General features: G+C 36.5%; 1 protein-coding gene across 1 annotated transcript in view; it reads right to left on the reverse strand.

Moving 5' to 3' along the window:
• The window catches only part of LOC134750213 (LIM/homeobox protein Lhx1), a 91,636-nt gene that overhangs the window by 61,437 nt on the left and 11,378 nt on the right, over positions 1 to 18,821 (reverse strand). Inside the window, 2 exon segments of the mRNA XM_063685348.1 lie at positions 9,287 to 9,501; positions 14,778 to 14,967. Coding sequence (XP_063541418.1) covers positions 9,287 to 9,501; positions 14,778 to 14,967 — 405 coding nt within the window.

An 18,821-nucleotide genomic window follows, 5' to 3' on the forward strand; every position in this document is an offset into this window, starting at 1 on the left:
AGCGAATTTTTTGTGCTTCACATAAATTTCAGAATCATATAGGTAGTTTAAAAATGGACCTTATCACCGTTGTGTTGTGGGTTTGAATTAAATGAAAATGTTAAAATTGCCACAAGATAGATTTAAGGGATTGTAGCCAGAACAATTTTAATAAATACTTAGATACGCTCAATTCTGATCGCAGAAACAAAGTAGCTAGATGTAAGCTATTTCTTATACAAAACAGTCACAAAACGGCCTGTGTATAAGAAAGTGTAAATTTCCACCAAACCCCACTGAAGGTTTCAGTACGTACTAAATCTCCCGATCTCTCGATCTTCCACCCGTAAATGACGGAATATATTCAAGGGATTTGAAAATAGGACGCCCCGTATAAAGTCGATCGTGCCTTCGGTTGCAGGGTCGCGAATGGCCGCCTCCCCCCTCCCCCCTCCCGGCGAAATGGGATTCTATCGGTCTCCTCCATTCCACGCTATTCGTCTCTACGTGACTATACATACCTATATCTGCGATCTACCTTCGCTCTTATTACTGACGGATAAGTGTCAAATTACGGTATAAACGTAGTCTAATATGAACTTCTGTTTTTTTTTTGTGCGGCCGTTCATGTCCATTAAAAAAACAATGAGCAATTTTTGTACTGCGTTATGTTCTCTTAATAGTCGAAAAATATTACTAGATACCATCAGAAGCATTGACGAAATTGCACCTACATTTTAAATAATTATTAGTTACACAAAACTGTTGGGCGCAATTCGTAACCGGTTAATAATTACGCTTAAAAAATATGGATCCAAATTGTCTATGATTTTGATTACCTCTGGCATAAACGGAGCGCGTCAAAGCGTAGCCATTTAAAACAACAACATTTCCGGGGTTGCCAGTATCGGTTGCTGCACAAACACGGGATATTTGCGAGGGTTCAACCCTATTGTGGGATGAGGGCAACGTAAGCAGTTATGTTATTAATATTGCATTAATGCCGATCTGTTATTTTTTATGTTGCATAAGCCGTCGGCAATTTCACCGGCGTCCGCCTGTAGTCTCGGATAAGTGATCGTTTTTTAGTGAGTCTGTGCAAACGTATAAGACAATGTTGTGTGAGTTACAAAGTTGCATGCAATGCCACCATTTGTTTGCCAATCAGTGGCTTCACACGTACTTCACAGGTTTATCGCGTAAAAACTTGTCAATGTCTACTTTAATTATGATTTCGTACCTATTCGAAACATATTCGCGAAAGAAAAATCAAAGAGATTTATTGAGCGATGAATATAAATAGATTGTGTGAATATAATAAGCATTTAGATATTCTTAAAATAACAATTAGGTTGTTCTCATAGTTATCATATATGAAAACTTGAAAACTAATTAGTGACAATCAACAACTATTTGTCACGTTATATAATAGGTAACTGACCTACAATGTAAAGAAATGAACAAAATTACTTTTTTTTTTCGCATATTTCTAGAACAACAATCACTAGACTATAAAGTACTTCTAGTTATACTTCTATAAAAGACTGTTAACTGGGGTAGCTCCCAGCTCCCACACAAAGCGCGGAAAACTCGACCGTCATCAACGCGTGCATTTGATTGATAAGCGATATCGCACGCGTCCGGTACACGTGGAAATAGATTTAACCGAGCGTAGCACGGATTTACCCCGAGGGGGTAACTGGCTGGTTAGACAATGATAACACTTCTTTTTTTCTTGAGACAACGACGAGCTTGCTCATTCTACCAAATTTCTAAAATTAGCTACTGGCTGGGTAGAATAGTGCGGTTGTTTTTTTTTCTTATCTATAGACATTTGGCTCATTCAGATAAATTTCTGGCCAAACTGAGGAACAAAATGGTGAAATGAAGTAAATTAAATACGTATACTGGAATATGAAAAGAGATAAAGACTGGTTTTGGCTAAGAGCTCTTAAAACGAATAACCCCTAAATGAGTTCTAATTGTTCTAAAGCACGAGTCAATTTTGCTGGGCCAGTGTATTCGCTCTAAATTTAAGGAAATTTGTACAAAAAAAACATATTTTAAAGAAAATTCTTTTAGGATAGATACCCAATCCGACAGATATCAAAAATATGTACTTAGGTAATAACTAGACTTATATCGACCGGGATATAGACCGTGATTACCTTTTGTATTATTTTGTGTTTCTAGTGAAACTAACCGTGAATCATTTAAAACTCTAGGTAATAACTGTTTGAAACATGTTTACCTAGCATAATCTCAAACGATATTCCATTTCGGAGAACAATATCAATAATCGCATAAGTCTAATCCGTCCCAAGCCGGGTTTAGCCCAACCAGCGAAAGACAAAACACCCTGCTACAAAACGCTTTATGTCAATATATACCAGTTTGAGTGATACTACCTTATGTTTCTGGGTTAGTTTGAAGATGCGATTTACCCGCTGAAACGCGAAAGGACGTAAGTCGTATTAAAGGTGATAAATGTTACCGACCTTTTCTTTCAAAAAGGCTTTGTATGACATAGATACGTATCGTTGCGACTGTGTGGGGATGGGTAGAGATAACGCTCCCCTCTGGGTTTAGATGTTTTTTCATACGCGGTTTAAAAATATTTAGAAAAATTTGGTAAACACATATGTTAAAAAACAATATATCTGTTTTATTCTTTCTCGATTTAAATTAGAATGTGCTAAAATCTGTACACAATTCTGGTGCTGTCTTTGGGTAGATTACCTAATTCGTCTTATTTATGTTTTTTTTAGTGTAAGCAGGTATTATTATTTTTTCACACTTAACATGTAGAGCTCTTAGAAAAGGATTTGCTCTCTGAAGTCTATTAGCTACCTGTTAATAAGACTACCAAAACTGTCACACCGCTGTGTTTAGGGTTGCGTACCTTAAAACGAAAAAACGGAACCCTTATAGGATCACTTTGTTATATCCGTCTGTTTGTCCGTCTGTCTGTCAAGACCCTTTATCTCGGGAACGTGTGGAGGTATCGAAATTAAAACCATATACTCAGGTCCACAGTCCATTGAAGCTGTGAAAAAATCAAACTTCTAAATAAACTTTAAAAAAAGATAAGGCCGTTTATGCCGCAAAAAACGTATATTTAACGTCCTACATTACAAATACAGAAAAAAAATCTAAAATACCTATAAATTATAAAAAAAGTTAAATTTGTACGGAACCCTCGGTGGGCGAGTCCGATTCGCACTTGTCCGGTTTTTTTTAATAATAAGTATAAATGATAAATTCAAGAGGTTTTGTGTAATCACATAGGTAGCTATCCAATCCAACCCATTTCCATTTTAATATGTATCTATAAAAACACTTGCCTACCCGATTGAGCGTTGAAGCAAGTATATTTGCCAGCATTATTCCACTCTAACAATATCTAAACACAATTACCCCGAGCAAATAACGCAACGCCGCGGGCGGACACATGTTTGTGCAAACATGGCAACCCCGTCGTATGGCTAGTTTATTTTCTGTTTACTTTTACTGATTATGAACTTTTGAAATATAAAAAAAGCGTATTTTTCGCTCGGTTAATTTTCGGGGGAAAAATCCGTAAGTTAGTCTTTTTTATCCAAAAACTTAAAATACTGTTAAACATTGAAAACAGCGAGCGAAAACCGCGTACCGCTTATCTGCCGCCAGTGTAGCTCGTTTACATTCCGGTTTGGTATTAAATACCTAGGTGACCTACTTCTTCTAAATTCGCTAGCTTCTGAAATTGGGAGTCGTCTATCTCATTATCTGTTAAATGAAGAAAGAGCGAAAGACAGAGATAGACGAACTTTTTCAAAGTTTGCGATTATATTTAATATTAATTATAACCGCGTAAATGAGCCACCAGATAGAGCGTTAGTACCGTTGCCGATCATAAATGCGAAAAGAACAAACAATTGATACCTAATTAGGCTCGGCTTAGAATATAGAAGTAGACCCATGGCAATCCAATCGAGTCTAAAGTACATTTTTTTTCTAATAAGGTACATACCTACTTATAAGGGTTCGAAATATAAACGATGCATTTTTGTTTAGATAAAATTTTGATTATTTTGTTAAAATCTATCTGAATTCTTACAAATAATCCAAAAATTCTGGAAATTTTCTAAGATTTTGAATGTCATCTTGCAAACCTAGAGCCTATTTATTCACAGAGGGGTTAAATTACCTAAAAGTTTTTTTATAACAGAAATAACAGAATAGGGAAGTCCGAAATAAAAGCAGTGTTGCCATAAAAAAGGCATAAAAGACCTTCAACGGATTAGGATTTCCTCATACTTTTTCCAATGACAAAAACGCCTATATAGGGTATTTGACTGTATTTAAGTTAAATTATTTTACACCATGTAAGAAATAAAGCACCAAAAGATTAATAGAAAAACGTAGACAGCAGTTATTTTTAGACACAATTTCTATATTAAAACCAGTATTAAACTATAAAGATTAGGTAATTTGATTGTGACGTCACATGCTAGTGTTTCATATAAATTCCATAGTACCAATAGTCAAATACCCCATTGCCGAAGCATTTATCTGTTATCAATGTTTCGTTTCGAGTCTATCTAAAGTCAAAGTATTAAATGTCGCTACCGACAAAGTGCCAATAAAATGTATACACGGCCTTATTGCCCTTATATTAAGGAAGTGTGTAAACTATTAGCTTAGCACCCCTGCATACATATGTATGCAAATAGTTTTCTGTCTGACTGTACATATTTTTGGAATTTGTCTATATCGATATTTAATACCTTGACTGTACTACCTGTTTTATTCGTAGTCGATTATTAATCTAGAAATATATTATTTCACAAAGCATAGTCTAGTCTGTTCAAACTGCTATCTTTAACGGGAGCAAAGTTGTGTCTAAAAGACTTTTTTAAACAAACTTCTGTTGAGTGGACACGTTAAACTACGCACTATAAAATTTACTGTGCACAGTTATTTGTTAAGTATTAACCAAGTCTACACTAATGTCACATTTTTGCCAACGTCCTAAAATAAAGTGTCGTAACTCTTGACATTTAGTATACTTTGTTTTGACGTCCATTTGTCATAGATATAGTCTGGCCAGCTAGTCGCGGCCCTCGCGGCAAATATAAAAACCGGCCATGTGCGAGTCGGACTCGCACACGAAGGGTTCCGTACCATTACGGAAAAAACAGCAAAATAATCACGTTTGTTGTATAGGAGCCCCATTTAAATATTTATATTATTCTGTTTTTAGTATTTGTTGTTATAGCGGCAACAGAAATACATCATCTGTGAAAATTTCAACTGTCTAGCTATCACGGTTTATGAGATACAGCCTGGTGACAGACAGACAGACGGACAGACGGACGGACAGCGGAGTCTTAGTAATAGGGTCCCGTTTTTTTTTACTTTGGGTACGGAACCCTAAAAAGGTGGAAATATCAAATACTATATATATTTAACCTATACTTTGTGACATACATTTTTTTTTATATTACCTACATAGGTTTCTAATTCCTTGACAATACCTGTTTAACGTTTGCAAAAATTTACGTGAGAGAATTGGCTCCGACGACCGACCTCAAGAAATCCATCCTTTTTTTGGTCGTAGTAGAATTTTATTTTAAAATACTAAATGAACTGACAAACATTTTAATTTTATTTTACATTGCTGCACATTGATTTCGTGGGATACCAACTTATTTCCTTTAATGCATTCTAATTCTAATGCTTGACAAACTACGATAAGCCACATAGGTACAGCCATCTCATTCTACCATATAAATGTGTCCGTTAGCTTTGCCGTATGTCATATCATCATCATACCCCGGGGTATTGTGTGCGGGGATGTTTTACTCAGCCAAAAAATAGTTTTTTTTTCTTTTTTTCTCTTTATTTAAGAGCTTGTCACCGAGGTGAACATGTCGCTCCATAGAGGACAACAATACAATGTTCTTACAATTAACTTATTCTATTACCAATAGCCTTTCGTACAAGCTGCAGTAGCGCCATGGCGGAGTCTGACAGAGGAGCAGCCAGAACGCTATTGCAGCCCCCGACATCAAAAAAAAATAGTTAAAAACTTAAAATTTCTAAGTACATTTATAGTTTACTAACTATTCTTAATTCATAGTTTGGTAACTATTTTACAATAAACCAAGTTACAAATACACTAAATCATTTCAGCACCTAATACCCGGCTATATGACGAGTATTACACATCTGCCAGTTCTGCCACAATCAGTTGACCACACTATGTGGTGTAAGTAGACGCTCAGTAACTGTTGTTCTCTTTACAAGCAAACATTTGACTATTTTAAGCGTGACTAAGTCGATACTGGCGCCACTTAACGCGAGCGCGTAATCGGAGTTAGTATCTGTTATATCGCTTATACTCTGATTTGTAATTAGATTCCAAAAAACTAACCTCACTCAGATCCTTTTTCTTTCGTAATAATGGAAAATATGTAAAGAAGTAAACTCAAATTTCCCTTTTGCATATTCTAGCATTTAAAATAAATATAGATGTATCCTTTTAGCTTTGTTTAGTTTCTTAAAACATACGGAAAAGAGAAAAAGTGAGGTTAGGTTTTTTGGAATCTAATTACAAATCAGAGTATAGGTATAAATACGTTTTAAAAAATTTAATTGTCAAAGTTTTTTTAGCATTTGACAATTTTGAGTACATAGGTCAAATACATAGATCTAGTATATTTCTATAGATGCGGCTCCCGTGTGCGCCCGTAAGGGATAGACATAGATGACGTCATAAACGTGGGGATACCATAAAAATTACCCCGATATTTGATATCACGTTGGGGCGATTACCCTGGAGGCAAAGTTAGCTTGTTTGACGGTATTAAAAAAATGTTAAATAAAATGTCAATGGGCCGTTCTTTTTAGGCGTATGAACAATTAAATACCTCCTATAGCAGGTGGTACAAAACAAAACATGTTTAGTAAATAAAACGTAAAATAAAATGTGTTATGGGTTTTAATTTAAAGAAATCACAAATCGCAATCGCACCAATTAATGTACACCACATTTAATCTTCACATTTGTTTTTTTTTTTTTAAATTAGCAGTACGAAAAAGCTTCGAGGTCAAAATTACCCATAAAATTATAATATTTTCATCTGGTATCCCTAACATGATTGTTATGCAGCTAAATTAAGAAGAAGTTTAAAAATGGCTGACCTCAGACTCCTACCTACCTACGTAATTTGGGCGGATAATTTTACAAATAATGTTTTGTTAATTTGCGTAAATAATTGTGATATTTTTATTGAAATCGTTTGATTCTACATTGCTTTGAGTGTAACGTAATTTTACGATGTTATTCTCACATATTGCGTTAAGAGGAAGGTGTAAAATACCGTACTTACGTGTGAAAGGTTATGATCTCATATTTTTGCTCAGAGCGGCTATTACAGCCGATTACAGAACAATTCACCATTATTTTATCAAAGTTCAAGCATTCAAAACGCTAACCATCACTATATTTCATAAGAGAAAGCACAATTTCATACAAAACAACAATAATTAAACAAGCAACGAACAATGACATGTCACGTACTTATTTGTTTGCCACAACCTCGGTTGTGGCAGCGGTAGCGGTGGAAAAGTGAAACTATGACAAGGACAAACAATAACAGCACTTTCTCTGCTACTCCTACTGAAAGATACATAAGACTATCCCGTTCGGTCATTTTCCCCCACCCCTCATGACCGATCCAGTTATACTAGATTCATGGTCAAATACGAAAATCAATCATGATTAGTCTGGTTGGTCTAGGAGCGGATTGGCGCGATTATGAACGTTTTTTTTTAAGATTGAAAAATGTTGCCAGTTTATAGTTTCATTAGGTATAAAGGATCTTAAATATTATGGAGAATATTGTGAATTACTATTATTACATAATAATTGCCGTGGCAGTATTTGATCTGTTTTATGTGGCATTTGAATTAACTTTTAATTTATAACATTAATTGCAATTGAACAAGGTTACTATTTAAGTAATTTACTAATTAATAATCGTTGATTTTATTTGAAATAGTATTTCCCTTAACACTGAAACTTGTATATATAGGTACATTTATTTTGGTTTGAAATAGTTGGTCAAACCAAATTGGCAATAAATAAGGACAAAAAAAACTATACTCATCCTTTTCTTTCGGGTGCTAGTACTAGTGTAAGATAAAAATAGTATGATTCTCTCTGTCTATGTTTGAAATAAGACAGTCCTTTGAGAAACTATACTTCAACATCTTAGGCTGCTTGCTTTTAAATAACTAGAACAGCCATATTTTATCAAAGCGATTACCAGTTTAATTTAATGTCTCCACAATCTGCCATTAAAGATTCAGTAGCACATACATAGCATGTATTTATTATATGCACATAGTAATTAGCAATGAAACCAGAAATACCGGATTTTAAACGAGCCGAGCGGATAGATGTTTAAAGCCCTTGCGTTTCTGAATAGAAAAAATCCTTTGACCTTATTCAAACTTTTATTTGAAAAGGGATTGATATGCCCCAGTCAAAATATTTGTACTGTCACTATGTATTCGGTACTACAGGTCACGATTTTCTTGTCTACAATCAGTCACTTTTTTCTAACTCACGTCAAGGTGTTGCCATCGACAAAGCAGTTTATAAAAAGTAAAAAAAGATGTCTACGGCACTACCGCGTGGAGACGTGGCTAATGTGTAATGCGGTTGGCTTTTTGTCCGACGCCTTGGTCTTTTTTCGATTCTTTTTTCATTGGGTTCGGTTACGGTTCGTATTGATCGAAAAATCCGATTTCGAAATGGGTGCTACGAGAGTTTTATTGTTGGCGCGATACGTTCTTAAACAATAAAAAACGCATTTTAAACTGAGAATGCAATTCTCACATGTCACGTTCAAAAATTGAAGGGGACGTGGTCGTGTTTTAGAAATGTAATTATTCGACACCGATTGAGTACGAATCGAGTCGGGGACAATAAAAGACCTCATTTATTTTTTAACAAGTATGCCAACATTGAGTTAATTGCAAACGTGATCGCGTATGTCGATGTAGGTATAGGTTACGTAAATAACGTTTGCTATCCAATCTGTAAATAGAATCGGTTCATTTCAAAATGTATTGGAATCGATTGTTAAAAATATTATTGCAAATTAACAGGATACGAAAAGGTATATTAGCAATCGCAGTAGTCAATAATTAAATTGATTTTCTAACCTAAAGTTTACATCATGTTTTTTGTTTTGGAGCGCTAACCCCAATTTAAACTTAGAACATAAACTTTTTAAAAACAACAATGACTTACAATGCTGCGTCGTCGGTGTCTTTCCAGCCAGGTAGTCCTCCTTACAAATAAACTTGTTGTCGTCAAGGACGTATAGCTCCTCGCCGGTGGAAAGCTGCTTTCTGCAGACGAGGCAGGTGAAGCAGTTGAGATGGAAGACCTTTTCTCTCGCTTTGCGAACCAGGTCAGAGGGGGATATGCCGTGCCCGCAACCACTGCATTTTGTTCCATATCGCCTGAAAACGAAAATAAACGTTATTTATCAAATGCATGAAAATCAAAAATTCAATTAAGTAATAACAATTGGTGTGTTCTCACTCATGATTTGCCTGTCTCTTTTACATAAAATACGAATGCTCTTGGGGACATTTGTCCCGCTCTATCATCAACAGCTTTAAGGCACAAGGTCATTGACATTGCCATTTCGTTCAATGAGATTGTCAGCAAAAGATCTCTTAGTCTGGTCATTTTTAGGGTTCCGTAGTCGACTAACCCTTAGGACCCTTAGGCCCCTTACGCAATAGCGGTTGGCCGCTAAAGCGGCGTCTTTGGTCCATTAACAAAATGGACGCCGTCGAGGTAGCTTGTGTTATATATTTGTACTACCTAGAACAACGAACGAAAAACAAGATTTACAGTACAAACTTTGGTTTGTGATGAAGTAATATAGAATGCTCCTTGGACCCGTATCCTTTTGTGGCGGACATGGAGTACCCATGCACTTTCTCTCGCTAATGGTACGATAAGAGTCTCTCACGCAACTAAAACTACGCTAAATTACACAATAAAATAAACAATACTCCTTTTACTCAAGACAGAGATGGACCCTAATAAACTAATACAATAATAACGTTACATGAACTTTAAACTTAAAACAATAGTCGACCATAGCTGTCGCAACTTGTGCAATAAACATAGTGCAACTTTATGGTGACAGTTGGGTCCGACTTACAAAACATTTTTTTTGCTTTACTATAAAAAATACCGGCGGCTCGCCGCACACTGAATCGCCAGTGCGTATAAACAAGTTGGCGGCCAGCCGCGAAGCGGGCCGCAGCTCTTCATTCAACCGCCGCGGTTGAAATTTTGTGGCGGTCAAGTGCGTACGATCACAAGCGTTTGCATATTAAACTGGGAAAGCGGCTAGCCGCCCCCGCGGTTAACCGCTAGTGCGTAAGGGCCCTTACGCGGTTTCATCGCGGTTGGCCGCCATAGCGGCCATCCGCTATAACAACCGCGTCAGGCGGCTGGCCGCTCAAACGAACCGCCTTAGCAGCCAACCGCTAGTGCGTAAGGGGCCTTATAGTTTCGCCATGTCCGTCTGTCCGTCCGTCCGCGGCTTTGCTTCGTGATCGTTATTGCTAGAAAACTGCAATTTGGCATGGATACATAAGTCATGCATGACGACAGAACGGTAAAATAAAAACTACGACAATTTTTTTTTAGGGTACCTCCCATACAAAACGTTTTTTTTTCCCCCTAACTTTTGAATCTAGGTCCAACCGTTTTTTAATTTTTGCAAAAGTATTCCTTTCTAAGTAAAAAGACGTACAAAGTACTATTAGTTATTCTGTGGCGAAGGTACTCGCTTATGCTTGTGTGTACTTACATGATACTTACTAATAGCCCCCGTTGTGCCTATTCTGGCAGAATGGTAACCACGGAACCCTTCACTGAGCATGGCCTGACATGTTCTTGGCCGATTTTTAATATCATAGTTTTACATTGATAACACACTGACGAAACTGACTGTTGACTGTATCACGGTTCATGAGATACAGCCTGGTGACAGACGGACAGGCAGACAGACAGACGGAAGACAGCGCAGTCTTAGTAATATAGCTTTCCGTTTTTACTCGTTGGGTACGGAACCCTAAAAATTGGTATTTCGAAGAACCTGCCACCATAATACTCATACTTTGTGAGCCATAAGCATACCAACTGCACTAAATAGTCAAAGCTCAACATCTAAATTATCACTAATAATAGCAGAATGGTCGCCATTGGCCGATTACATACAAACTTGTATGAAAATGCCAACTGAGTATCGAATTAATTAATGGTAGAAAGGTCAATTACTAAAATCGTTGGTTATTGTCGATTACCTCCAAGGCGGGACTTTAATGGTGTTTTTTCATCAAAAGAAACTTTTTATGTTCTTGTGAACAGCGTTCCAATCTATTTATTCGATACGTGAATTTTTTACAGTTGTACAAAGTAACTTTGACGCAAAAAAAAACCAGCAACAGTCGGAAACATATGTAGTGCATAATTGTCTTCCATCGTATTTTCTCGGAACGTTCGTATTTGCAATGAGGATATAATAATATAGAGCGGTACTGTCATAGTAAATTTTGTAACCACTGTAAATTCACTGCCATCTATCGACATACTTTAAAACTAAAAATGAAGATTAAAAAAAATACGTAAAAATGTATTTAAATATGGATAAATTATTTTTTTATTTGCATTAATTATTTTTATATGATTTTGACCCATGTTCTTTCACTGGTATGCGTTAAAATTATAAATAACAAACGAAACAGTCAACGCCCTCTATACGAGTGTAGGCCAAAACTAGTGGCGCCATCTGATCGAGAGTCAAATTTTCGTGATTTTCGAGGCACGTTTTTTCCTTAGACTGTATCCATCTATTACGGAGTTATATCTATCTTTGGTATTTGTCATGCTACTTCAGTCAAGCTCAGTACTTTTTATACCGAGACTTTCGTATGTTTCCGTGAAAAACGATGGTAAATAATTATGCACTACATGTGTATGCGATTAACCAATGACAAGAAGTGTCTTAAGGTCTCGACTCTTGCCCAATGTTGACGACCAACTTGAGTTTTGAAACAAGTAGCCGACTTGAAGTAGGTAGATTCGCACGTACTTATTTGCAGTAAAAAAAGATTTTTACTTATTTTCTTGACCAATTAATTATTGAAGATAAAACAATGAAACTATGATATTAAATTTGGATTTTGGAGATATACTCTGGCAAACCTACTTTGTCGGTAGAAAAAGGCGCGAAATTCATATTCTCTATTGGGGGGGATAAGGGACAAGCCTTCACGCCTAAATTGGCTGCCTTTTTCTACTAACGGAAATGGCTCACCAAACTATAGGTATTCCAGAATATTGAAAATATTTTTTATTTATTTATTTGGAATCGTCGTTATATTGATGGCTCGCCTTTGTGGTTTACGCTAATCAACAAAACACACTGCGAACGCAACTTTTTTTATTTATTTTATCATCACTTTGAATTATTACCAGCTCCATTTGCATAAACGATGGAGGCCATATGAATAAAACATAAACTTGTACGCTGGTAACCCGCGATGTTATTTTCAGAATGTTACTATTACCGACAATTTTCGAAATTTCAAACCTGTCCTGAACCTGAACCTGTGAAATTTCAAGTCTGATCCAAAGGCCTGACACTCTTTGGTAGAGAAAGATAGTCTTATTGCGATTCCTATAGGAGGAAAGAGAAAATAGTGCCATGCTTTGTCCTTATCACCGACCGGGTTTTTTTTTCATGGTCGGGTTATGGCAGCATAGGTAGGAGGCGATGGCGAAATACCGAAATTTATAAGAGTGAAAGAGAAAAAGGATTATGCTGCCATACATTAACCTGTCAATACATGAATATGTATTTCTCTTACCCCTGGTCGCTCGGTTTCATGTCTATAACTACTATACTATGTCTATGGTCTGATCAGTGATCACCAAAAACAGGAGGCAATTTAAGGGGCTACCTGAGGTTTTCATTGATTTTTGACAAGTTTTGAATCGTATCTCCTACTTTTGCACTACATATAGAATTATAAGACAAGCGGCTATCGGTTCTTCAATCTTTTATCTCCATTTTTGTCTACCGGATTGTGAAAAAAATGAATACTTATTTATTTATGATTGTTTTAAACATTGTCTAAAAAAACACTTTTTTCGTATCTCAATTGCTGTGAAACTTCTTACTTATACGAAATCTACATATTTGGGTTCGTCTTAGACGTCTCTAAAAATTTGTCTAAGGTTTTAATTTTAAACTAATTAACACTAAAGTTATGGCCAGAAAACCAGTTTTTTGGCCTAAAATTGTTCAACTTTGATGCCAAATATTTCGAAAACAATGAACTTTGAAGTAAATATTGGATACTATATTTCTAAAATCCGTTGCTGTTAATATGATAGGCTACAAAAAATATTAGAAAACTAAGGAATTCAAATCGAAGGTCATTGGGGCATGGGATCCCCTTAAAAAAAACTTAGAAGCGCGTTTGATTGGCTACAGATTTTTAAAATTCGCGCCTCTTTCTAATGACTTTATATGTTAGACAGACAATATATTAAATGCTAATCTTAAAAATGATTTCATTCAGTCTTTGGATTGCTTCGTTGTATTCTTAATTTTTTTATGGCATCTCATGTCTGGCTGAATGTTTTATGCGCTGAACGAAGTTAAGTTTGCAATAGCCCGCGGGCAGAGTCTTTCGGTCTTTGATGGGTAATTATTTTAAAAGTCTCCAAGCAAAGAATAAATCGTGACGGCTGAGCGTAGGGGACAATAAATTAAAAATGCTGGTTGTTTGTGCCCCGTGCATGACTTAAAGCTATAGGTAATCTTTTGCAGACCATAACAGAGTTTGTCAACGCTAAAAGCGTAAATACTGACTTTTATATCTTGAAATATGTGTGACTGAGATTAACTTATCCAATTCCCGGACAGCACTGATCAGAGAGCGATAAATATAATTTATTTACAGTGTCCCATGTTCATGAGCGTTTATAAAAGAGTTATTTGGTTTAAGAAAAAAAACATAAATTTAATAGCGCGGTGTCAAGCAAACGGAAATGACATCACTTAGGACCGAAATGTCGCCGAATGAACTCATCAAATTACGAAAAACATACGAATTAAACCATCAAGGCGGCGGAAGTGGTAAGTGAACCTTTTTCCGCTGTTACCTGACCTACGATGGAATTACTTTTTTACTGACAATTGTGGCGCCAAACCCTACGATTTAACAATTTTAAACAATTTAGTATGCAGTTTTTGTTCAAGGGTGGTCGGAAACGTTTACCACCGCTTGCAGGCTGCTCTCACAGGTGTATTTTAGTGTATGCGTACATTGGGTACACTCAAGAGCAACAAGTAATTTTTTATAGATTATTCCATACACAACATCCGTTTTCATGGTCTTGACTAGAAATTAATGTTGGTTTACGAAAAAAGCTTAAAGACACATTTCAAACTTGTCACTTGACCACTTGACATGACCGGATTGTATTTTAGCTAAGCGCCCAGGTCCTGATCATCAGTAAATCAGAAAGGATTATACCAAAGTATCTAGATTTCACCTGAAGAAGTTACTGCGGCAGAACAGCTTGTTGTCCCTCGAGGTAGCACTTGTCAGCGAGCGAGGCGCGGCAGTCGGCGCAGCGCACACGCACGCAGCGTGCAACGCGCGCTCGAGCACGTGCAGGGACTTGTCCAGGATCTCACCTAAAGAAGTCATTGCGGCAGAACAGCTTGTTGTCCCTCGAGTAGCACTTGTCAGCGAGCGGCGCGCGGCAGTCGGCGCAGCGCACGCACGCCGCATGCCACGCGCGCTCGAGCACGTGAAGCAGGAACTTGTCCAGGATCGGCTTCTCGCAGCCGGCACACGACATCGCGCCGCCTGCTTCGCCACGTCCTGTGAACAAGGGTTTCATGTTTTAGGGAAATCTTTAAGTTTTCATCCAGATCCAGAAGTGACCCGCAATCTTCCGAATGTCGTCCACCCAACGAGCCAATAGAAGCCAGGCACTACTGGATGAGATTAGCTCAGGACCGGGACAAGTAGCGTAGCCTATGCTCAGCAGTGGACGATACAGGGCTGATATGATGATGATGATTTAAGTTTTGCTATCAGAATTTAATATTACTGTATTCTAATATTTCTAGTAACAGACAGCGATCAGTGATCCTAATCACAGATAACCCAAATGTAACCAGTGAAGATAAAATTTAGAACAGTCTTTCTTCAGTGTCTTGTTTGCCATGCTTAATAGCATCCTATCTGGTGACAAAGTGTTTTTGCTGGTTTGGATAAGATCATGAGTATAAAAACCTATTTTCCCAAAGTTAAAAATAGATAAACATCCCAATGATACTTGTATTGTATCCATGGCACGTGTTTAAAGTCTACGAGCTAGCTCCTTGCTGTTATTGTCCAACGTTTATGCGCATTTTACTGCCGTGTCAAAGTTTACACTTCTCTTTAATAGTTATCTTGCTTACACGTAACTGGGCAGCCGAACGGAAGACCTTCATGTCACTCGATAGGTAGAACAATTCAGCTATTTCTTAGTGTCTGATTGCCCCTTGAATTACAGAAATTTACCGAACTATTCTTCCAGGCAAATGTTGTTAAGAGGATTAGATCACAAAATTTGACAATATAATAACTTTTATCGAATTTTGAAAGAGGAAATTCGATACAGTATCCTAAGCATCAAAAGTAACGGAACAGACTACGCATCAAAAGTATCTACCATTGTCTAACAGCTTTACGAAAAGATGTAATTATATCTATAACAATTAAACTGTACTTTTGAACACGAACTGTGGAGATATTTACTTTATATTTATTCGGAAATGTATTCCAGGGTAGCAGATACTTCTCGCGCGTTGTTTCATCTGCTATTAATACTGTAGCTGATTAGACTATGAAACGAAGCTAATATTTTACGGAGTTATAATCGGTCCAAGTCGCAGATGTTTTTCACGCTCTATCTAGTTTACGTAGAAAAATAGCAACATTTTACTTAAAAAGTATAGTGTTTTGCTGGGGTCCATATTGGCTCACATAACATTACTTGTCATATTATTTTTCATAATAACGCTTTTTGATCATAATAATCATTTGTCATAATTTTTTTGCGTACAAATTTGTTGTATATAACAAATCTTCGCTTCGCTCGTCGTCGTACCTATCCCGACTCTGGGTTTGTATTTCTTTTTGATAGCAAGTTGAATGTGGTGTGGATGCAAGATACCTGACAGTTTATAAATAAAACCAGGTAAAGTTTAAAATTAATATTATATAAAATTTTATTACTTAAAATCGTTACGTTAAAAAATAAATATGATATAAAATTTTATTATTTAAAATCGTTATATTAAAAGAATATATGAAAATTAACATTAGTATTACAGATATTTATTATGATTGACATTATTAACATGAATGATTTGGTGTTACGATAGTTATGCGCAAAGACAAGTTACAAGTAATGATCATTATGATATAAAATTATATAACAAACATTTTCGGACTTCCAATAATCGAAGTCGCAATTTTATGTGAACTTTGGCGCACCCGTTTTGCTGTTTTGACGTTGACTTGAAAAGTTAGTTACACTCATAAACTGTTTACAGTGGGACATATAAACGTAAAATGTTACTCACACAACATCGCGTCTTGATATCAAGTAGGTAAGTAAGCAAGTAAGCCTACTACAAAGTTGTAACTACAATATATGCCTACACGACGTAGTACTGTTATCGCTATTGAACCTCTCTAATCGAGCGAAAAGTCTCTAGGATAACATACCAATCCACATGTACCTACGTACCTATAACTTAAATGGTTTGTGCTGAGCAGGCATTGGCGTTTTATTAGCACCGCTTACCAAGCTACACATATCGAGCTAACTCAAGGGCCTGACACTCTTTGATAGAGAAAGATAGTCTTATTGCGATTCCTTTAAGAGGAAAGAGAAAATAGTGCCATGCTTGGTCCTTATCACCGACCGGGAGGCATCATAGGTAGAAGGCGATGGCGAAATACTGAAATTTATAAGAGTGAAAGAGAAAAAGTCCTATGCTGCCCCAATTTTATATGAATATTCTTTCTCTTACCCCCGGTCGCTCGGTGGCGTGTCTATAACTACTTGTATATACTATGTCTATGAGCTAACTAGTGTGTTTCGATTAGATTAGAGGATAGTTGACCACTGAAGCATTTTTATTTTGCGACTACCTACTATAAAATAGGGGATTTAAATAAAATATTGCTATTTCACGATTATTCGTAACACAAATATTAGGTAGAGCACGAAAGGGACAAAGTGGTATTGGTCGATTTTGACTCTATAAAACAGCCTACAACGTATTTTTGCTCTGAATTACATCTTTTAAATTTGTTTTATAATATTAAAGAAATAAATACTTATATAAAAAAAAAGATGCATACATACCCCTTCAATTAACATTTTCTTGAGCATTTTGGTAAAATACAATTACTGACGGTCTTGAAATATGACGTTTTAGGGCCAGTTGCAACTTGCACCATCCACTTTTGACAGACTGATCAACAGCAATTGGCCTTGAACTATGAAACTTCCCATACAAAAAAATTTAGCAAACGCTTTAACGGTGACAGACGGTTTGGTGCAGCCGACCCTTAATAGAGCATTTTTAGTAGGCCGGTGCTAATTCATTGATGAGTTTATGTTATGATTCATATGATAATAAAAAATAAAAAAATCTAATAAACTAACAGCTGGGATTCTATAATACAACTATCCAGGGAAGAAAATGGGGACTTATCATTTTAAATAGCACACACAGCTTAGAGTCAGTCCAAGGTAACTCTGCACAGATTTTGCAATAACGCAGTGCCTCAATGACCACTAAATTCCTTTAAAAATATGTCGTTTATTAGGAGTCACGTAGCTAGAGTCAGACTAAGCTAACTCTGCATGGCATTTGCAACGACAAAACGTGGGAATCTGATGTGTGGGAAAATATGTTTATAATGATACTCTCCCTTTGTTCTATTCAAATCGGTGCAAAGTTAGCTTAGACTGGCTCTACGAATCTTGTGATCAATTTATACTGGATGGTCCGAGAACTGTTAGCTCGCTAGGCATAGGAAACGAGAACATTGAACGCTAGAAACATAATAGGATTTTCTTTTACGATCGATAAAGTTGGTGAATAAAGTTTTATTAGCATTTTGCCATTACCGGGTACGTACTCGTACCTATGTGCTTGTTTCTGAATGTATTTATGTACTCTATTATTTATGCCTAGTGCTGGTAGCTATAATTTAAAACTTACTACAGTGTTATTTTAAATATGTGATATTTTCTATAAAAAGGGACCCTATAGTCGATGGCGCTTACGTCATTATTAACAACTCTCCGATATAAATACAATGCCGCGCGACGCTGTGCGGCGTAAGCACCATCGACAATAAGGTCCCTTTTCATAGAAAATGCCTCATATTAAATCAAATTCTGAATTATTAATCATTACAGTGTTTATGTTTACAGTCATTTTTATTTATTCGTTTAGTGCTCATCGTCTTCACTTCTTGAATTGTTAGGGTGCCTAGTCACTGTTTAAACAACTATTATGGACTGTGAGGGTAACTGCACATCGCCATGCAGTCGGAGAGCATTCATGAGTCACAGTTGAGATACAGTGTTTCTACATTCTACCTTTATACGTATTATAGAGGTCTAAACGACGCGTTTTACATTTAGGAAGAATGAAGTT

This window comes from Cydia strobilella, chromosome 19 (assembly GCF_947568885.1).
Source record: "Cydia strobilella chromosome 19, ilCydStro3.1, whole genome shotgun sequence".
NCBI classification, from domain to species: domain Eukaryota; kingdom Metazoa; phylum Arthropoda; class Insecta; order Lepidoptera; family Tortricidae; genus Cydia; species Cydia strobilella.